Here is a 21,488-nt window from a genome sequence, read left to right on the forward strand (position 1 = left end):
TGAACCTTTTTTGGCTTTAAAAAATAAGGTGGCTAGTTGGCTCAGCACACACAGACCACTCCCTCACGGAGTAACGAGCGAGGTTCTTATGGTAAGGAGAGTCCCATGGTTAGGTTATTCAAAAAAATCAATCACAGGAGATTGTGTCCTAATTAATTTCAGGGATCCTAGGACCGTCTCCCATATATGCAGATGGTCGCACTCAGACCAGGGGACATCTATCCAGACCCTACCTCTATCCTTTTTCTACCCACCAACGGCATGGACACATGAGGATGCAGGATGGGAAACAATTCCTAGGAGGGGGCAGGGATGGGCCGCCAGAGAGAGAGGAGTCTCTTACCATTCTAGACCTCAGCACTTTGATCATTTCCTGACATTTAATAGATTTAGCTCCTTAGATATGGTCGATTGACAATATCTGCCCGGGATGGGGGTGGTCGGCGCCCAATTAGGGCGCCCCAAAAAAGCGAAAATTACCCATCCTATCGCATACTGTGATAATCTCCCAGGAGAGATTCACCAGGATGAGAAGGAAAAATCTCTCACGGTGGCTCAATTGACTACTGCAGGGCACCGATCCATATTGGCAGATATTACAGCTGAGCAGGAATTATTGCCAAGTATTGGCGAGACGGACACTCCAACTCTAAAAACCACGGATTACAGACCACCTTCTTTAAAGATACCATCGTGGAATGTGGCTGGCCTGGGGAACAAACTGATCTGCACGGAATGGAGCTCATTTATAGAGGGTATGGAGCTATGTATGTTTCAAGAAACCTGGGCGAGAGAGGAGGTCTGCCGTCCAGGTTTCGCGACATTCTCCATTCCGGCGAAATGGGTGGGAAAGGGCCGCCCCTCAGGAGGTCTTGCAACGTGGGTGGCGGTCGACCTGGGTTGCAAAGCTGGACTACTCGATATAGACTCGGAGGATATTCTGGGGGTTCTATTGGAGTGGCCCAACCTGACTAGACTGGCAGTAGTAAACGTCTACTCTAGACCAGTTAACATCACAAAGGAGTCACGTACCATCGACGAACTTTCTATTTTCCTCAGCAACATTCCCCAGGGCACACCCTTTCTGGTAGGAGGGGACCTAAACTGCCATTTTGAGCCTCTGCTAGGCCTATTGGATGGACTTTCCATAGAGGAGGATGCAGTGTGGTCGGTACCCCCCACGTCAGGCCCTCCCCCAAAGCCTGGACCCCTCTTGCCGTCCAAATCACTGGCTTAACTTTGAAACACGGTGTGCGGGCGTGCAATGGTCGCACAATTTCTGACACCCCCCCAAATGCACATACAATAGAGTGGGTAGGGAGTCTAGACTGGACTACATGTTGGTCCAACTCGCTTTATGGTCGCGTATCATTGATTTTAATGTGATCCCAAGGGAAGACAGCGACCATAACGCGCTCGTACTGGAATATTTACTTTCCGGCTTAGTCGATAGAGGGGTAGCGGCACCCACACCAGCATCCGCGCTGGCACTGACAAACAATAAACGGAGAGTCAGGTGGGAGAAGCTAGCAGTGAGTGCAAAGAAGATTTCAGGGCTTTATGACCGGGTCACTCCTACATTTGATAAGGTATGAGCATTATTGGAGCTTCCTAGCATCCAGGATTTACATGAGCAACTGTGGTTGGCGCATGAGGATCTTATCAAGTCTGTAGCGGAAGTCCTATTTACTACAGGAAAGAGAGGGGGCAGCTGCTTCAACCGATCAACCTGGTTCAATGCTACTTGCCGCAAAGCTAAATTAGATCTCCTGACCTCAATTAAGGCGGGCAGTGATAAATCTGAGATTCAGGTCAGAAGGAGGGATTATAAGTGTTTGGTCACCCATGCAAAGAGGGAATGGGAGCAGGAGAAGTGGGAAAACCTTGCCTCCTTACTTGTTGGCAGGGATTCCCGCAAATTCTGGCGTTTCGTCAACACGGGGTCCGAGGAGCTAGTTTCGGCTATCGATCCTAATATCTCAGCAGAGGCTTGGCAGGATTATTTCCAGTCACTCTACATGGTTGATAATGGGGCTCTAAATCAAGACCAACCAATCACTGGCGGTTCACCGGATGGGGAACCCTTCACAGAAATGGAGGTGCGAGCCGCCATTGCAGGGTTGACACCAGGTAAGGCGCCGGGATTATTGGTACTCTTATTCAATGCCGTCTTGAGGGGTATGGAGGTTCTGAGTACTTGGCTGGGCGCAGAGATTGTGCCGATATTTAAGAAGGGGTCACCTCTGCTCCCAGCCAACTACAAGCCTATTAGCCTCATAGACGTACCCCAGAAAATATTTGGTAGGCTGCTACTCGACCGTATCCAAAGTTGGATAGAGGATTTTGCAATTTTGAGTCCCTACCCGGCAGGATTTAGAAAGGGGGTCTCAACCATGATCAGATTTTTCGTTTAAATCTGCTGTTTTGGAAGACAGCGGTAATCGAGGGTGGCAGTTTGTACACAGTATTTGTGGACTTACGTGCCGCCTTCGATTTAGTGCCCAGAGCTAGATTATGGACTGTGTTGGCAGAGCTGGGTATCCCGGCTGATATCCTCTCGATCTTGACTAGATTGCATCAGGGGAATTTTGCACGCGTCAGGTGCGGTAGGAATGGGGCACTTTCTGGAAGATTCCCCGTTGACAGGGGGGTGAGACAGGGTTGTGTGCTTGCACCGACCCTGTTCTGCCTCTTTGTAAACGGGGTAATCGCCCACCTGACTAGGATAGGTGACATCAATGCCCCAAAGCTCAACGGCAGCAGGGTGCCAGCCATTATGTTTGCGGATGATACCCTGCTGCTGTCCAAATCCCCTATGGGAATTCAACGTGTCTTGGATGGGTTCACGATTTTCTGCGTGGAGCCGGGGCTTGAGATCAACGCCCTTAAAACTAAACACATGATTCTCAACCCCCCCTCCTCAACACGCCCCAATCCCACCAAAGGTACCCTGAGACTCGAGAGGGTATCCAGTATCGAATATCTCGGGGTGATTATCAATCAAAACATGACCTGGGATACGCACCGGACTAAGGCAATCATGAAACTTGCACAGTTAACTGGTGGCATTTGCAGGATGGTAAATAGGTCAACCTATAAACCCCTTGGTCCTGTGCTCCAAATCTATAAAATGCAGGCAAGGGGGGCAGTTACCTACAGGGGGGAACTGTGGGGTCATACATCAGCCCAAAACCTGCTGTCCACTGAAAATAAATTCATTAGACAGCTGGTAGCTTTACCCTCTAGTACCCCGCTTCTCCCGTTGAGATTAGATCTGGGTTTAAGACCAATTTCAGAGGAGCTGGGACTGAAACCAATCACTTTCTGGCGTCGAATTTGGAGCACGCCTGAACTTACGAACTACAGGACTGAGCTCCAAGAGATTCTATCCTTACCAAACGCCTTACACATTCCCTGGTTGAGATACATTAGACAAACTTGTGAGAGCCTAGGAAGATCAGAACTATGGTTAGACCCGGGAAACGCATGCTCTAGGATCCCACGTAAACTCCTGTCAAGGGATTTCTATGAGCAAAATTTATATGTAACAGTAGAAAGCATACGGGAGGGGTCCCTCACTGACTTATTCATTAAATTTAAAGACTCATATTACCTAAAGCTTGTCCTTGATGGCATTAGTCCCGTCCTGACCAGGAAACTGTTTCTGCAGTGGCGCTATGGTACACTTCCCCTCAGGGCTTTTACTAAACATTGGGGGCAGCCCTCGCCCACAGAACAGTGCCCGGCATGCACACATCCTCAGGAAAATGACTTGCATGTCATATTTTTCTGAAAAACCTACCACAGAGCTAGGAGGTATTGGCTTATCCCACTTTTAAAAAACCTAGGATTTGGTGACCATCTTTCAGCGTACAGAATCTTAAAGACGAATTTATCACCCCCGGTTGTGTTTGCGGTGGCAAAATTCCTAACAGCGATGTGGCACATCCGCACTCGTCTTATTAAGTCAGCTACTGATTTATGAAAAATGAAATGTACAGATGATTTTTATTAGACTGCATTGCTATTTCTTTTAAAAAACATCTACTGTAAGGTTTTTATAATCTTGTTTTACTCGTTATTGATTGTATGTTGATTTTAAATTGTATACATATCTTTTATGATCTAACTAGATCGAAATAAAGATTGAAATTGGTAAAAATTGGTAATTATTCAATGTGACGCGCCAAGCTGTCCTATGTAGAAAACCAGAGTACAGATTAAAATCCTAGTACCGTGTCTCACGAATGGGACAAGCTAGAAAAATAATTAAGCAACTATTTTTAATAGTTGTTAAAAATCAAATTCAATGGGGGAAGTCGGATTCTTTATAATATATAGGAAAAGCAACTTTTAGAAAGTTACCTTTTCCTCACCTGAAATTCTAGAGGCTAAACTTGCATTTTCTCTCCCACTTCTGCCAGCTAGTAAATAGCATTTGAATAAGTATGAAAAAGGTATGAAATGCTTCCCAGGAGCAAACAATAGGCTGTCCTGAATGGGAAAAGATGACCCGTCTGATGACTTGATAGACCATGCAGGATGGGGCTGTGAGCATCCTTTTTGACACTACAGTCAAATCTTGCTTGAATGTCAAATTATATTTATTTGACATGTCTACTGGCGTTACATAGACCACCAGGGGCACACTTGAATGGAAGGGAAAAATTATTCCAAAACAATTTGTATGTATCCACTGTCTGGTTGCTGGAAACTTCTACTGTTTTTCTACCAGAATACTGTCTCTGGGTTTATTGTGAGTAGAAAGACTGCCAAAAACTAGATTTTGGTGTTAGATGTGGGCAGGATTACCATAGTACACTCCCAGAGACACACAGACCCAGCCCTCACAGTCTAAGTTTGTTGTGGCCAAAGACATCTGTGCCATCTTTAACATGCCCAAAGTGGGTAGGATTGTCCCAGAATTGGCTTAAGCATGGCCAGGAGTCATGCCCAACCAGACTAGGATTGACCTCTGGTTGGCCTGGGCATGCCCACCCACTAGCTCTTTCCAGACATAAATATGGCACCCCCGGCTGCCACTTCAGAACACTGCTGGACTTAAGAATGATAAAAAGAGGACTGAACCTACTGAATGTGACCTGAAAAGAGCCCTGAAGGACTGGACCTGCACCCACTTGTACGCAGGACACTAGCATATACCTGACCTCCTGTTAAAACTGCAGGGGCACTACATGCTACAAGAGGCCTTTTCCTGCAAATGTCCGGCTGACTAGTGGCAGTCTTGGCCTCTCATATCCTGTGAGTTTTCAAGTGCCTACCCTGCGGACCTGCAAGGCTTTAGAAGTGTATTGTGGAGGACTGGGACATAAAGGACAAAAGTCAGAAGGTAAATCTTTGACCAAAAATAACCTGGTTAGTCTTTGCGACTCACGCTCTATCGCTTTAAGCATCAAATTGAGCCTAGGCCAGGGTCTGTTGCGATCATTGACAATAATTGGCATTTAAGCTACTTGGCGCTATTCCTACTTAAAACTTTCAAAAATCATATCTCTGGTTTCCATTACAGGATTCTTTGAGTCATTTTGCTTTTTACATTTTACTTTACTTTTCTAATTTAGTTTACCATTTTTATTATTTTGCATTTCGACTTTATTACTGTTTTGGTATGGCATAAATACTTTACACATTACCTACGGCCTATGCTAATCCTATCTGCTGTGTGCCATAGCTACCAGGAGGTTAGGCTCAGTTCAATTTAGTGAGTTTGAGCACTTACTCTGATAAGGGTAGTGAATATACCTTGAGGGGGGGTAGTCACCCACCCAAAATAGTAATCCATTTTCTTATAGAAGTATTATCTGATATTTAATGTACTGAAAAGTGCCATAATCCTTCTCTCTAATTGATTATTACCAGCACTAACTGGGTAATGATGCTACTTTAAAAAGGGCACCTGAGCGCTTGGCTTTATTATTGAATTAGCCAAACAGGGATTCTTGTATGAAAATGAATAGTTGCAAATTACAGTCAATTCTCAAACTGGAATATTACATGTAGAGCTTGGCAATCAATACTTCAGGTCCACACATGCTAAGTCAAAGCCTCAAAACTCAAATTCACAGCAATGTGAATTGAATGCACAGCCGTTAACACCGCTTTATTAGGATGACTTACAGATTTGGCAACAACGCAGAAATTTGAACGGAATGAAAACATCTAGTGAGATGTTAGGAAAAAGTAACGAAACATAGGCTATTTCCGATTTGAGAATACATTGGTGACCCATACAAGAAAGAAGCTTCCAAGCAGCTACCTTACACCCAACATGTTCAGAACACGTATCCATACATTAGGTGCCATTTACCTGCAAAGTCTTTGAATTCTTTCCTCCTGGAGTAAGTAAAAGCTCTCATGGTGTGGTCATGGCATTCTTTCACAAATCCCGCAGCCTCGGCTCCCACAAGCAGGCGTCTAGTGGAAGCTCCAACGAGATAAATGTTGGAAGTTTCAGAGTCCTTATCTCCTTTTGGAAGGGATTTTATCAACAACTGGGCACCTTTAAAATAATAAGAAATAAAAGAAACCATCATTATCACAAAGCTTTAACCAGAATACATTCTTTGATCCACTTTCCATTCAAGGATCGGTTTGGAGTAAATCTGTTCAGCAGATTGAGAGGAAATTAGGAAACAATTATGGCAAAACGTATGTATATATGGACCATTAAGTTTGCAAACTGGTTTGCAAACTCAACTATTGAATTATGAATTTAATCTAATTGTGTGAGCTACTTTTTCTCCAATTTACATTCTTGTAGTTCACAAACTAGCTCTGTTGGAGCTTGAATCTGAAGGATATGTATTAGCTGACAAAGGTTGGAACTGGCAGCCACTGAGTAGTTCACTGCTACAATTATTGCATATGAGGATAATTACTGACAGTAGCTGTTGTAGCAACACTCTTTATTATCTGTACACACCCTGAAAATAACACAACTAACATTAATGATTGGATCGCCGCTGATATAATTTAACCCTTAAATAGATGCATTATGATATGGCGGAACACATAAATCTAGTCTAGCGGCAACTTGGTTCAGTTTCAAGCATGCACTAAAAAATGTGATCCAAAAATAACAATGGATATGGTGTGCGTAAAATGTAGGGGTTATGGAGCTTAACTGCAATATAAATAGGCAATGTAGGAGATTCCTGAAACTTCATGTTAATCATGCTACAGGCCTCTCCTGGTAAAGCATTTACCAATGAAACCTTAAGTAGAATCAAGCATGCATTGATTACTTTAAATATGCAGGATGGGACTTGCCATGGCCTGTAGCATGCCCTCACTCCCATACATCGCTGGTTCCCACCCTTGCTCAGGGAATTACCACTCAGGTTGCGGTTCTCTGTTGTGTGCCCTATCACCTCTATGTCTGTTCGTTGTCAGTATCAAGCGCAGTCTTGGACGTGTTTGCCACTGTCGACAGGGAGGGAGATAGGTAGGTTCCAAAACGTTCCAGAAACAAAATTAAGATCCACAGGTTAGTGGTAATTTGACGTCTATAGGATTTAGGCCGAATACATCCACCTTGGAACACCATTTTGCATTGTTCTTTCAGTTAAATTAATAGATGAATCAGCATGCAAAGCTGGGTAATCAACCCATATTCTGCTCCTAAATATCCAAACTTGATTTTATTGACAACTGCTCTAGTTGAATAGAGCACTGTTAAGTATTACAATCTTCTTGTACTTGAATATATGGTTCGAGTTGAAAGAGGATTTTGATAGAAAAAGCTTTCAAGTCCAGACCGACAAAGGTCTCCAACTGTGCTTTCTTCCTCACACTAATCCTTTTCTACATGTTTATCATAGACCTACTATGTTACCTAGGAGTTGCAGGTTCATATCACTTTAAACTGGGTAACTTGCCAGTTAACACCATGAAATACAAATGGATTAATTAATTAAGTAACTAATGAATAAATAGAACATTTGTAAGGCGGCTTTAATGAAAGCATCCTCAGGCCTGATATGAAGATGACACAATACTGTTAGATAAGACTCCTCCGGTAATACACAAAGACTTTGCTTCACTAGAGTAGTATGTCAACTTTTATAAATGCACTGTCAATTATAAACTGACAAAAGTAGTAGTGTTTTTAGGGAAAGTACAAATGGTCTTTTCCTGTAAACTTTCATTAAACCCCTGAGGTATTATCCTCTTATACCTTCCTCACGAAAATTGATAATGAAAGGTTTGATTGGGAGTAACACTGTAAATATTGATTAAATACGACACCTTAATGGATTAATTAGACTGCCATTCTTATGGTTAGAGCATATAAAGGAAAATTTAGTCTCAACTGCTATATGGAGTTAGTGTTTGGAGATGGTCACAGAACATCATTAGAAAAGTATGGACCAAAGAAGGAAAGATGTTGTGTACAGTCCTGAGACTTAGTCCCCATGCACAGGTTTTGGCATTTTGGGCTGAACTTTCCATACTCTTTATTCTTAATAAGATGCAAAGCCGGTTCTTGGGCTTTGCCCTCAGTAAGTGGAAGAAAGGAGAATCTAACTTCACTATGTACTGCTATGATGATAAGTACAGACACATGATAGGGAACAGCTTATGATTACCAAGATAAGGAACTTTTTGCTAGAAATAATTTAAAATATAGATCTTCTGGCCATGTGAAAAATCTAACTATATCTAAGCGTAGTACGTTTTCAAAGTCTTGAAAATAATAACTCAGAATTGAGATAATATTTGAAATCTTATACTGAATTGGCCTGTGGTCAAAGTGATTTTTTTTATTAAATAGGAGATAAACATCTGTTATGCTAACTGCTTGCCAACAAAAATGGATGATTTCTGCTCATACTGGGACTAAGATGACTGACATGAGTTTGATATTAGGAGGAAGATCTTAAGTTTTAAATCTTAAGTCAACCAAATATTGTTTTACAAATGTTGCAATTGTTTGTAATAACCTAAACAATATAATACAAGGAAATGAACTGAATAGCAATTTAAATGTATGTTTGAATTCCATTATGGTGATTAAGCAGGTGTCCAGGCCCTGACTTACCTGTACCAGTCCTCTAACCCGTCAAGGTCCTTGTGGACCTGGTCCCTGCACCTCGAGGCACCTTCCACGTCTTCTGAGAGCCTTTCGCACTCTTCTAACTCTCTCTCTCAGGACTCTCCCTCTTTCTCTCTCTCCCTTTTTTAATCCTTTTTGCCTCTTTTGAGCCTCCTGGCTCTTGTGCCTCTTGACTTGCTTTCTCTCTTTTTCACCCTTTGTGTCTCTTCTGAGGCTCTTAGCTCTCGTGTCTCTTAAATCACTCTCTTGCTCGCTCTATCTTTTTCACCCTTTGTGCCTCTATCGAGCCTCTTAACATTTGTGCCTCTTGAATCTCTCTCTCCCCTTCTCCCATGTGCCACTTTTTGATAAAGTTTTGCCCTCTTTGGGTCTCTTTTGCTCGCTCTTTTCATCCTTTTGGACCTCTCTTGGTGCCTTTTCTTTTCCTCTTCCTTTCCACCCTTTTGCCTCGTGTGCTGTGCTCCCCTTCCTGCCTTCTGAGCACCCATTCTCCTCCCCCTGATCCTTACCTGCTTCTCCCGTGCCAACTCTCCTGCGCATCCGCTAAGCATCACCCACCTCCCAGGACTAACTTAATGGCGGCTGCATGGTGCAGTTGCGCACCAAAGGCAAGACTATGTACACCCATTCACACCTTTACCAGGCCCAACGCCAGGAACCTTGGTACAACCACTCCCCAGAGGTACTCTGCCACACTCCTGCATTCACTCAACCCCAGCCGCTTATCCCCCTGCTGCCACACATGCAAGGAGCCTTCTCATTCACGACCTGCCACTTCACATGCAACACCAGACCCACAACGCAAGCACCACCTACAATCACCCAGACCACCCACAGCACACCAACTCTCCTGACTCATAAACTAACACCCCTAAAAACGCTCATGCACGCTGCTCAACACTCTGCAAACATGCCAGCAAGATCTGGGACCTGCTTAGCATTGACGCCCTGGACCTTCTAATTCTTACAGAAACCTGGACGGCCACCTTGTCAGTCCTGGCCATCACCACGGTAATCCCGGCATGATCCAAGACTGCAAGAAAGGACCAATAACACAAACCAGGAAAAGGACTCCCGATCATCTACAAGGAATCTCTCAACTGCATCACAACTATGGAAAACACGATCTCATCCATTGGGCACCTTCACTTCAAAGTCCAAACAACAGCAAACTTTGCCTTGCATGAAATCCTACCGCCCACCAGGACTGTAAATTAATTTCACCCAAGAGATCAAGGACTTTGTCACCCCTCCTCCTCGCCTTGGACTCCTGGGCCTACACTCTCCTAGGAGACCTCAACTTTCACCTGGAAGACCAGACTGACCTCAACTCCACAACACTCATCGAGAGCCTCAGCATCATTGGACTCACATAGCACGTCCACAAACCTACCCAGGCTGCTGGACACACCCTAGACCCCATCTTCACTACAATGGAGTCAAGTTCACCACCACTACACTATTAACTTGGACTGAACGCTCCATCGCCCACTTCCAGACAGCCATCTCCTGACTCAAGACACCTACCAGCACCAGCCAGATGAGATGCAATTGGAGCAATTGCACAGAAGCAGACTGGGACAATGCCCTACATAAGGCCAGACCCACCCTCACCAGAATCATAAACACGGACACAGACCAACTCAACAATTGGTTATCCGACTGCGCCAGCACCCTAGCACCTCTCAAACACAGCCACCACAAAATAGCCTGAAAGAAGGCCAACTGGTACTCAGATGAATTCCAAGTATCCAAACAACTCTGCTAGCAATTAGAGAGGAAATGGAGAACCAGAAGGAAAAGAGACTGACAAGGACACTTTTAGGGCCGCCAAAAGACGATACCACCACCAGGTCAGGGGAACTAAAAAGAAGGCCATGGCTGAATGCATAGAGAACAGAGCTAAAAGCAACAAAGAGATATTTGTGATCTTCAAAGACTTCAGCTCACCCTCTGCCTCCTTAAACAACATCACACCCTCGCAGGACTTGTGCGACAAACTATTTCAATGACAAAATAAGAACCATCTACAACAACTTTGACCCTCTACCGGTCGCTCACAGCCTCACCACCAGCCTACCAACTCACCACGCAGAAAGTCTGTCTGGAAGACCTTCACCACGAAAGAAACAACTAGCATCATGAGAATCATCAACTCCGGATCCCCTGACCCATGCCCATACTACATCTACAACATGATCACCCACATAATCGGCAGAACACTCATCCACGTCTGGAATACCTCCATCTCTACTGCCACTTTCCCAGATGCCTGGCTACACGCCGTGGTAAAATCTCTGCTTAAGAAACCTTCGTCAGGCCCTACTCAACTAGCAAACCACTGACCGATCTCCCTGCTACTTTTTCCAGCAAAGACCACCAACACCAACTTTTGGGCACCCCACAATAACAATTCTGACAAAATCACAGTACATAAAAAGCACTAATCGCAGACACAGATGACATCAGGACGCTCCTTGACCAATGATACGGTTTCCCACTCCTGTGTTGTATTAATATGGCCTGGAAGTTGGCCACAGCACATCCACTGCAACAATAGTAGGCTGAAATACTTAGATGGGTACTGGCTGAACTGGGAGCACATAGAGAAACGTGCATGAGAGGGGGCAGGGTAGACCCACTGGAACGATGGGAGACTTATCTGGAGAAATTAGAAGCAAACACGAATGACTGTCCTCGCTGAGGGCACTATGACTTGCCATGCACGGATGGGGGGGCCACATGTCAGTGTACGTCGCTATTGACCGCTTGGAAAGGACGAGGGGTCAGGTGGGCGAGTATACTGGCCTGGCGCTGAGGGACACCTATAGTGTTGCTGTCTGCGGGACATCCTGGCAAGTGACTGGATAATACATCAGGCCTAATGGAGACTCAGCGGTACAAAAGGGGATGGTGATGGACGGAGCATCTGAACCAATCAAACACTCACACCCAGTCAAAAGATCTGGGTTTGATCCATCACCGTTCTTTAGCCCACTCTGCCACCCCAGTTCAGACATGGCCATATGCAAATCAGTCTGACCCTGTGTCTCATGGGAACAGTCCAGCCCGAACTGCCAAGCCATGCCTTTCCCGGACCGGAAACAAGCTTCCGAGGACCGGTTTCTGGCATTACAGCCGTCTTCAGCCCGGCTTGCTTGAATCCAGTGGCAATCTAATGGAGACTTAGGGCACAGCAGTAGAATGAGATTGATAACACACACACGCTTGGGGTCTGGGATGTTTGATATTTGTAGTTTCCCTTTTCGTACTGTTCATTTTGAGATGTAAATGCAAGTGATGAAGTTTGTTATTCTTTTGTGAAGAGATTTTATCCTTGCTTGTCATTGGCAAATGCTTTGTGTTAACCTTGCTGGGTGTCCTGGCCTTCCCGGGGTATCGGGTTTAGGAGGAACAGTGGGCGAACTCTGCACGCTGTATTAAAAAGTATTATGAACAAATACGATTGAAATGCATGTGACTTCTTTCCTCCAATACAGAGTGGTGCTTTTGTATGCCAGATGTGGTTCTGTTAGCTATGCAAAAGGGCAGTAAACATGCTTGAAAAACTTGGCCTACATCATCAGATCCCACAACATCCTATCCTACGCAGCTGACATCCAACTCATAGTCTCCCTTTCAGACAAGACTCCAGTGACCAATACAAACTTCAACACCTGCATGACACGCAGTAGCAACATGGATGAGGTCCAACACTGACAAAACCGAAGTGGTGATCTCCAGAAACAAATCCTTTCCACCTGGAGGCCGGCAGACCTCAGACATGTCCTAAACCATACCACCCACACTACAAACCTGGGACTCATTCTGGATTAAAAACTGGACATGACAGCACAGATCAACACAGTTTCCTCCACCTGCTGAATATGCAGTGAACAATCTCTAGTGGATACCGGAAAACACCAGGAAAACAGTGACACAGTCCCTCATAAATAGCAGACTGGACTATGGCAATGCACTCTATGCCAGAACCAACAAACAGCTCCTGAACCGATTCCAGACCTGACGGAATGCCGCAGCAAGACTTGTTTGCAGCCACCGAGACACACCCACACCGTAAGGGAATCCACTGGCTCACTATGCAGAAACACATCCACTTCAAACTTCCCACACACACCTAAAAGGCTCTGAACAACAACATAGGCCTAGCTTACCTCAGTGCATGCATCCACTTTCACCAACCATCCAGACACCTCCATTCATCTGATCTGTCACTCACACACACCCCGCATACACAAGAACAGAACCTTCTCGCACATTGCGCCCAAAACTTAGAACGCCCTTCCCCACCCCACCACTTCTCTCTGTCACTCCTCAAATTCCACAGGAAGCTGAAACCTGGCTCTTCGATTAATTCCAGGGAAGCCCCCGCCTGCCCACCGGCAAATGCCTGGATGCCTTTCTAGGTGATTAGTGTGCTATAAAAATCTACATATCATAGCATAGCAATTACTTTTAATAATGTGAATCCAATAAATGTTTGCTCATTTTACTTTAGAAATCAATAAATCTCCATTCTTTATGTAGTATCAGATTAATACCATAAGACCAAGGAGAGTCATAGGGCGAGGAACAGCAAGAAAACCACACATCAATAGAGTTTTCCAACTGTACTAGGAATATATCAGGCAGTATTCAATCCACATAAAATATATTATTCCATTTTAGCTCTCTCATCAGCATGTAATTGGTAGAGCATTAGTTATTTGGACTGTTTTATATCAACACAGGAAATATTTTTCTGCAGGTTCTACTAAGATCCTGCTTAGCTCTAGTCAAAGTCATAATGTGACCTGTCATAGTAAAACAGAAGTTACATTGGTTTCGTCTGAAAGCACAAATCATTATAATTTGTATTCCTAAATGGTTTAAAAATATAGCATCCTCATTCAAATCACTCTTCAATAAATCCCACCTTTCTTTTGAAATCATGAAAATTATGAAAAATAAATCCCTCCAGCCAGTTATTATTGTCTCAAAAATGTCAAACAATCGCATTTACAAATATTGTCAATTCCTCAATATCTCCTTTTCTGAAAGGCATTTGAGACTTTTCACTCACGATTCATACGATCCTTTTGGGGGTTAGACATCTATTTCCTAACCCAGCTCTGTAGTCCATAAGGCATATGTTAATTATGAAGTTTTGCAACCCCTGAGCTATATTGCATGTACATTTGTCTGTTTGTGTACTCCTCTATGTGAAGCAGTCTGATGCCCATGTCTAACGGCCACATGCATCATTGTTGCCGTTTGCGATTTCTTAATTGCGAAAATTAAGGAATCGCAATTAAGAAATCGCAAAAGGCTATACATTAAGAAATCACAATTTTTTTTGCGATTTCTTAAAATTCCTTAATTGCGATTCACAATTTGCAAATCGCAATTAAGGAATCCCTTCCCATTGATTCCTATGGGCCTAGAGGCCCATAGGAATGAATAGGATGTTATTCTCAATTTGTGATTAGCAATTTGCGAATCGCAAATTGAGAATGCAATTTCAAGGGTGCAGGGGGGGTCCAAAGGACCCCCCCTGCACCCCTGAAAAATAACTTTAAGTGCATTTTTCACACACACATGCCCCAAGGGCATGTGTGTGTGTAAAATGAAACTTTCAAATATGCACTTTTGTGCATTTTTGAAAGTTTTCGCAAATTACCATGAAGGTCAACTTCATGGTAATTTACCTCTCCCTATTTGCGAATTCTCAAATTTAAAATGTTCATGCATTGCATTTAAGAAATCGAAAATTGCGATTTCTAAAATTGCAAAAAACATGATGCATCCCAATTTTGTCAATTGCATTCGCAAACGGACGAAATTTGCGATTCGCACAGTTTGCAAATGCAATTGACAATGATGCATGTGCCCGTAAGTGACTTCTCGACTGGGATCAAAATCTGGGGACACATATGCTTAAAAGCTCATCAGGGAAGACAGAAGTGTCATACGCTTCAAGCATCACATGGTGCCTCAAGAAATAAGTGTTGAAAATGGCACACTCGAAGGGACATTTTATATTAAAGAAGCTAAATAAGAATGAGTCGTATTTAGCCTGGTATGTTCACGTTACACTTTCTTAAGCACATCATTAAATCGCATCAGCAACTTAAAATTGATTTTACAGGCATTTTATAGTACTACACACTTGTGTCACTCTGTTTGTGTCATATTTTAACACATACCTCCATTTTCCTTTTTGTCCATGATCCGCTTTACCAGCCATTCTTTGGTTTCTTCCTGTGTATTCTCTGCAAGCTCGATCACAACCAAGGGACGGAAGCCAAGATCGATAGATTCACGCGAGTCCCGGAATCTATTCATCATGGGGTACCTGTGGAGCTGCGATAGGAAACCGATGAAAGTTGATGAAATCTAAAACACACAAGGTCGTGAGAACTATCGGTGCTATGTTAATAAGGACTTGGAATTTGACGGTACTCATTTGAATAATCACAGAAAAACACTTCAAAATGTTGTAGCCTTACATAATAGCATGGCATGTTACTGAGTTTGAGCAGCTTTAGTATCACTGTAATGTGTGAGGAACCAAACCAGCTATAGATATGTAGATGCTGGCACCCTCCAACAACTAAATGGATTATGTACTTAAAATTTACTGAAGAGTGATGTTTTTGAGTTACTTTACCCGTGTAGTCCACTCGTAGTGCGTGGAGCTCCATTACCTCCTCAGATGCCTTGTAAATATAAATAAAAAGTTGTATATTATCTCCAGCAACACCTTATGGATACAATGCCTTTACCATAAACAACTGCAGCCTCTCTAGTAATAGCATAGACCTCTCTTCGCACAAATTCCTGTCCATGGGCTCCCAACTACAGAAGCACAAGTTCTACTTCCACAATGTGAAGTTCAGACTTGATGTACAAGCACATCTTTCCCCAGACCATGACAATGTAAAACTGGCTGAGATCTCAAATCCTCACAACTGGCTGTACACAATACAGGCATCCTTGCTACTTTCTTGGAACACCTAACCAGTCATCTGTCTTCAGCTCTGAATCCGCCTGGAATCCACAGCACCATCTAAAGTTAGCTGCAGCAGAGCACAGACAAGACCCACTCCATTAAGAAGCCCAACTAACCAACCACAGATAAACTCATGTCAAGCTTCCAAAACCTCCCACCACATACCAGAAAGAAAAAACATACTAAATAGCTTGCTAGAATTAAAACAAGCATTTACAATGCAATGGTCTCGGCATCATTAAAGGTAGAGCTATTGGCATTGCTCATGACATTTTTTTTTCTTTAAATCATAAATAAATGGCATTGTCATTTACATTGTCAATACACACCACTCTGCACTCAACTGCACTCACCTGCACTGCACTCAACTGCACTCACCAGCACTGCACTGCACTCACCTGCACTGCACTCAACTGCACTCACCTGCACTGCACTGCACTCAACTGCACTCACCTGCACTGCACTGCACTCACCTGCACTGAACTCACCTGCACTGCACTCACCTGCACTGCACTGCACTCACCTGCACTCACCTGTACTGCACTGAACTCACCTGCACTGCACTCACCTGCACTGCACTGCACTCACCTGCACTGCACTCACCTGCACTCAACTGCACTGCACTCACCTGCACTGCACTGCACTCACCTGCACTCACCTGCACTGCACTCACCTGCACTGCACTCACCTGCACTCACCTGCACTGCACTCACCTGCACTGCACTGCACTGCATTCACCTGCACTGCACTCACCTGCACTGCACTGCACTCACCTGCACTGCACTCACCTGCACTGCACTCACCTGCACTGCACTGCACTCACCTGCACTGCACTCACCTGCACTGCACTCACCTGCACTGCACTGCACTCACCTGCACTGCACTCACATGCACTGCACTGCACTGCACTCACCTGCACTGCAATCACCTGCACTGCACTGCACTCACCTGCACTGCACTGCACTCACCTGCACTGCACTCACCTGCACTGCACTCACCTGCACTGCACTGCACTCACCTGCACTGCACTGCACTCACCTGCACTGCACTCGCCTGCACTGCACGCACTGCACTCGCCTGCACTGCACTCGCCTGCACTGCACTCGCCTGCACTGCACTCGCCTGCACTGCACTCACCTGCACTGCACTGCACTCACCTGCACTGCACTCACCTGCACTGCACTCACCTGCACTGCACTCACCTGCACTGCACTGCACTGCATTCACCTGCACTGCACTCACCCGCACTGCACTGCACTCACCTGCACTGCACTGCACTCACCTGCACTCCACTGCACTGCACTCACCTGCACTGCACTGCAATGCACTCACCTGCACTGCACTCACCTGCACTGCACTGCACTCACCTGCACTACACTCGCCTGCACTGCACTACACTCACCTGCACTGCACTACACTGCACTGCACTCACCTGCACTGCACTGCACACACCTGCACTGCACACACCTGCACTGCACTCACCTGCACTGCACTCACCTGCACTGCACTCACCTGCACTGCACTGCACTCACCTGCACTGCACTCACCTGCACTGCACTGCACTCACCTGCACTGCACTGCACTCACCTGCACTGCACTCACCTGCACTGCACTGCACTCACCTGCACTGCACTGCACTCACCTGCACTGCACTCACCTGCACTGCACTCACCTGCACTCCACTGCACTCACCTGCACTGCACTCGCCTGCACTGCACTCACCTGCACTGCACTGCACTGCACTCACCTGCACTGCACTCACCTGCACTGCACTGCACTCACCTGCACTGCACTCACCTACACTGCACTCACCTGCACTGCACTCACCTGCACTGCACTCACCTGCACTCCACTGCACTCGCATGCACTCCACTGCACTGCACTCACCTGCACTGCACTCGCCTGCACTGCACTGCACTGCACTCACCTGCACTGCACTCACCTGCACTGCACTGCACTCACCTGCACTGCACTCACCTGCACTGCACTGCACTCACCTGCACTGCACTCACCTGCACTGCACTCACCTGCACTGCACTCACCTGCACTGTACTGCACTCACCTGCACTGCACTGCACTCACCTGCACTGCACTGCACTCACCTGCACTGCACTGCACTCACCTGCACTGCACTGCACTCACCTGCACTGCACTCACCTGCACTGCACTGCACTGCACTCACCTGCACTGCACTCACCTGCACTGCACTCACCTGCACTGCACTCACCTGCACTGCACTGCACTCACCTGCACTGCACTCACCAGCACTGCACTGCACTCACCTGCACTGCACTCACCTGCACTGCACTGACCTGCACTGCACTGCACTCACCTGCACTGCACTCACCTGCACTGCACTGACCTGCACTGCACTGCACTCACCTGCACTGCACTCACCTGCACTGCACTCACCTGCACTGCACTGCACTCACCTGCACTGCACTGCACTCGCCTGCACTGCACGCACTGCACTGCACTCACCTGCACTGCACTGCACTCGCCTGCACTGCACTCACCTGCACTGCACTGCACTCACCTGCACTGCACTCACCTGCACTGCACTCACCTGCACTGTACTCACCTGCACTGCACTGCACTCACCTGCATTGCACTCACCTGCACTGCACTGCACTCACCTGCACTGCACTCACCTGCACTGCACTGCACTCACCTGCACTGCACTGCACTCACCTGCACCCCACTGCACTCACCTGCACTGCACTCGCCTGCACTCCACTGCACTGCACTCCACTGCACTGCACTGCACTCCACTGCACTGCACTGAACTCACCTGCACTGCACTACACTCACCTGCACTGCACTCACCTGCACTGCACTCACCTGCACTGCACTCACCTGCACTGCACTGCACTCACCTGCACTGCACTCACCTGCACTCACCTGCACTGCACTGCACATACCTGCACTGCACATACCTGCACTGCACTGCACATACCTGCACTGCACTACACATACCTGCACTGCACTCACTACTCTGCACTCACTACTCTGCACTCACTACTCTGCACTCACTACTCTGCACTCACTACTCTGCACTCACTACTCTGCACTCTGCACTCACTACTCTGCACTCACTACTCTGCACTCTGCACTCACTACTCTGCACTCTGCACTCACTACTCTGCACTCTGCACTCACTACTCTGCACTCACTACTCTGCACTCACTACTCTGCACTCACTACTCTGCACTCACTACTCTGCACTCTGCACTCACTACTCTGCACTCACTACTCTGCACTCACTACTCTGCACTCTGCACTCACTACTCACTACTCTGCACTCACTACTCTGCACTCACTACTCACTACTCTGCACTCACTACTCTGCACTCTGCACTCACTACTCTGCACTCTGCACTCACTACTCTGCACTCTGCACTCACTACTCTGCACTCACTACTCACTACTCTGCACTCACTACTCTGCACTCACTACTCACTACTCTGCACTCACTACTCACTACTCTGCACTCACTACTCACTACTCTGCACTCACTACTCTGCGCACTCACTACTCTGCACTCACTACTCTGCACTCACTACTCTGCACTCACTACTCACTACTCTGCACTCACTACTCACTACTCTGCACTCACTACTCACTACTCTGCACTCACTACTCTGCGCACTCACTACTCTGCACTCACTACTCTGCACTCACTACTCTGCACTCACTACTCACTACTCTGCACTCACTACTCACTACTCTGCACTCACTACTCTGCACTCTGCACTCACTACTCACTACTCTGCACTCACTACTCACTACTCTGCACTCACTACTCTGCACTTACTACTCACTACTCTGCACTCACTACTCACTACTCTGCACTCACTACTCACTACTCTGCACTCACTACTCTGCGCACTCACTACTCTGCGCACTCACTACTCTGCGCACTCACTACTCTGCACTCTGCACTCACTACTCTGCACTCACTACTCTGCACTCTGCACTCACTACTCTGCATTCTGCACTCACTACTCACTACTCTGCACTCACTACTCGCTACTCTGCACTCACTACTCTGCACTCACTACTCACTACTCTGCACTCACTACTCTGCACTCACTACTCTGCACTCACTACTCTGCACTCACTACTCTGCACTCTGCACTCACTACTCACTACTCTGCACTCACTACTCACTACTCTGCACTCACTACTCACTACTCTGCACTCACTACTCTGCACTCACTACTCACTACTCTGCACTCACTACTCACTACTCTGCACTCACTACTCACTACTCTGCGCACTCACTACTCTGCACTCACTACTCTGCACTCACTACTCTGCACTCACTACTCTGCACTCACTACTCTGCACTCACTACTCTGCACTCACTACTCACTACTCTGCACTCACTACTCACTACTCTGCACTCACTACTCTGCGCACTCACTACTCTGCACTCACTACTCTGCACTCACTACTCTGCACTCACTACTCACTACTCTGCACTCACTACTCTGCACTCACTACTCTGCACTCACTACTCTGCACTCTGCACTCACTACTCTGCACTCTGCACTCACTACTCTGCACTCTGCACTCACTACTCTGCACTCACTACTCTGCACTCACTACTCTGCACTCACTACTCTGCACTCACTACTCTGCACTCACTACTCTGCACTCTGCACTCACTACTCTGCACTCTGCACTCACTACTCTGCACTCTGCACTCACTACTCTGCACTCACTACTCTGCACTCACTACTCTGCACTCACTACTCTGCACTCACTACTCTGCACTCACTACTCACTACTCTGCATTCACTACTCTGCACTCACTACTCACTAATCTGCACTCACTACTCACTACTCTGCACTCACTACTCACTACTCTGCACTCTGCACTCACTACTCTGCACTCACTACTCTGCACTCACTACTCACTACTCTGCACTCACTATTCACTACTCTGCACTCACTACTCACTACTCTGCACTCACTACTCACTACTCTGCACTCACTACTCACTACTCTGCACTCACTACTCTGCACTCACTACTCTGCACTCACTACTCTGCACTCTGCACTCACTACTCTGCACTCACTACTCTGCACTCACTACTCTGCACTCACTACTCACTACTCTGCACTCTGCACTCACTACTCTGCACTCACTACTCACTACTCTGCACTCACTACTCACTACTCTGCACTCACTACTCACTACTCTGCACTCACTACTCACTACTCACTACTCTGCGCACTCACTACTCTGCGCACTCACTACTCTGCGCACTCACTACTCTGCGCACTCACTCCTCTGCACTCACTCCTCTGCACTCACTCCTCTGCACACTCTCTGCACACTCTCTCTGCCCACTCACTCTGCACTCACTACTCTGCACTCACTACTCTGCACTC

General features: G+C 46.3%; 1 protein-coding gene across 1 annotated transcript in view; it reads right to left on the reverse strand.

The window, feature by feature from the left end:
• The window catches only part of ANO10 (anoctamin 10), a 715,024-nt gene that overhangs the window by 679,258 nt on the left and 14,278 nt on the right, over window positions 1–21,488 (reverse strand). Inside the window, exons 2-3 of the mRNA XM_078663907.1 lie at window positions 15,283–15,439; window positions 6,329–6,520 (exon numbers count right to left, since the gene is read on the reverse strand). Of these exons, the coding sequence (XP_078520033.1) occupies window positions 6,329–6,520; window positions 15,283–15,424 (334 nt within the window). The 5' untranslated portion in view covers window positions 15,425–15,439. The remainder of the gene's footprint in view (window positions 1–6,328; window positions 6,521–15,282; window positions 15,440–21,488) is intronic.

The sequence above is a fragment of the Lissotriton helveticus genome, chromosome 10 (genome assembly GCF_964261635.1).
Source record: "Lissotriton helveticus chromosome 10, aLisHel1.1, whole genome shotgun sequence".
NCBI classification, from domain to species: domain Eukaryota; kingdom Metazoa; phylum Chordata; class Amphibia; order Caudata; family Salamandridae; genus Lissotriton; species Lissotriton helveticus.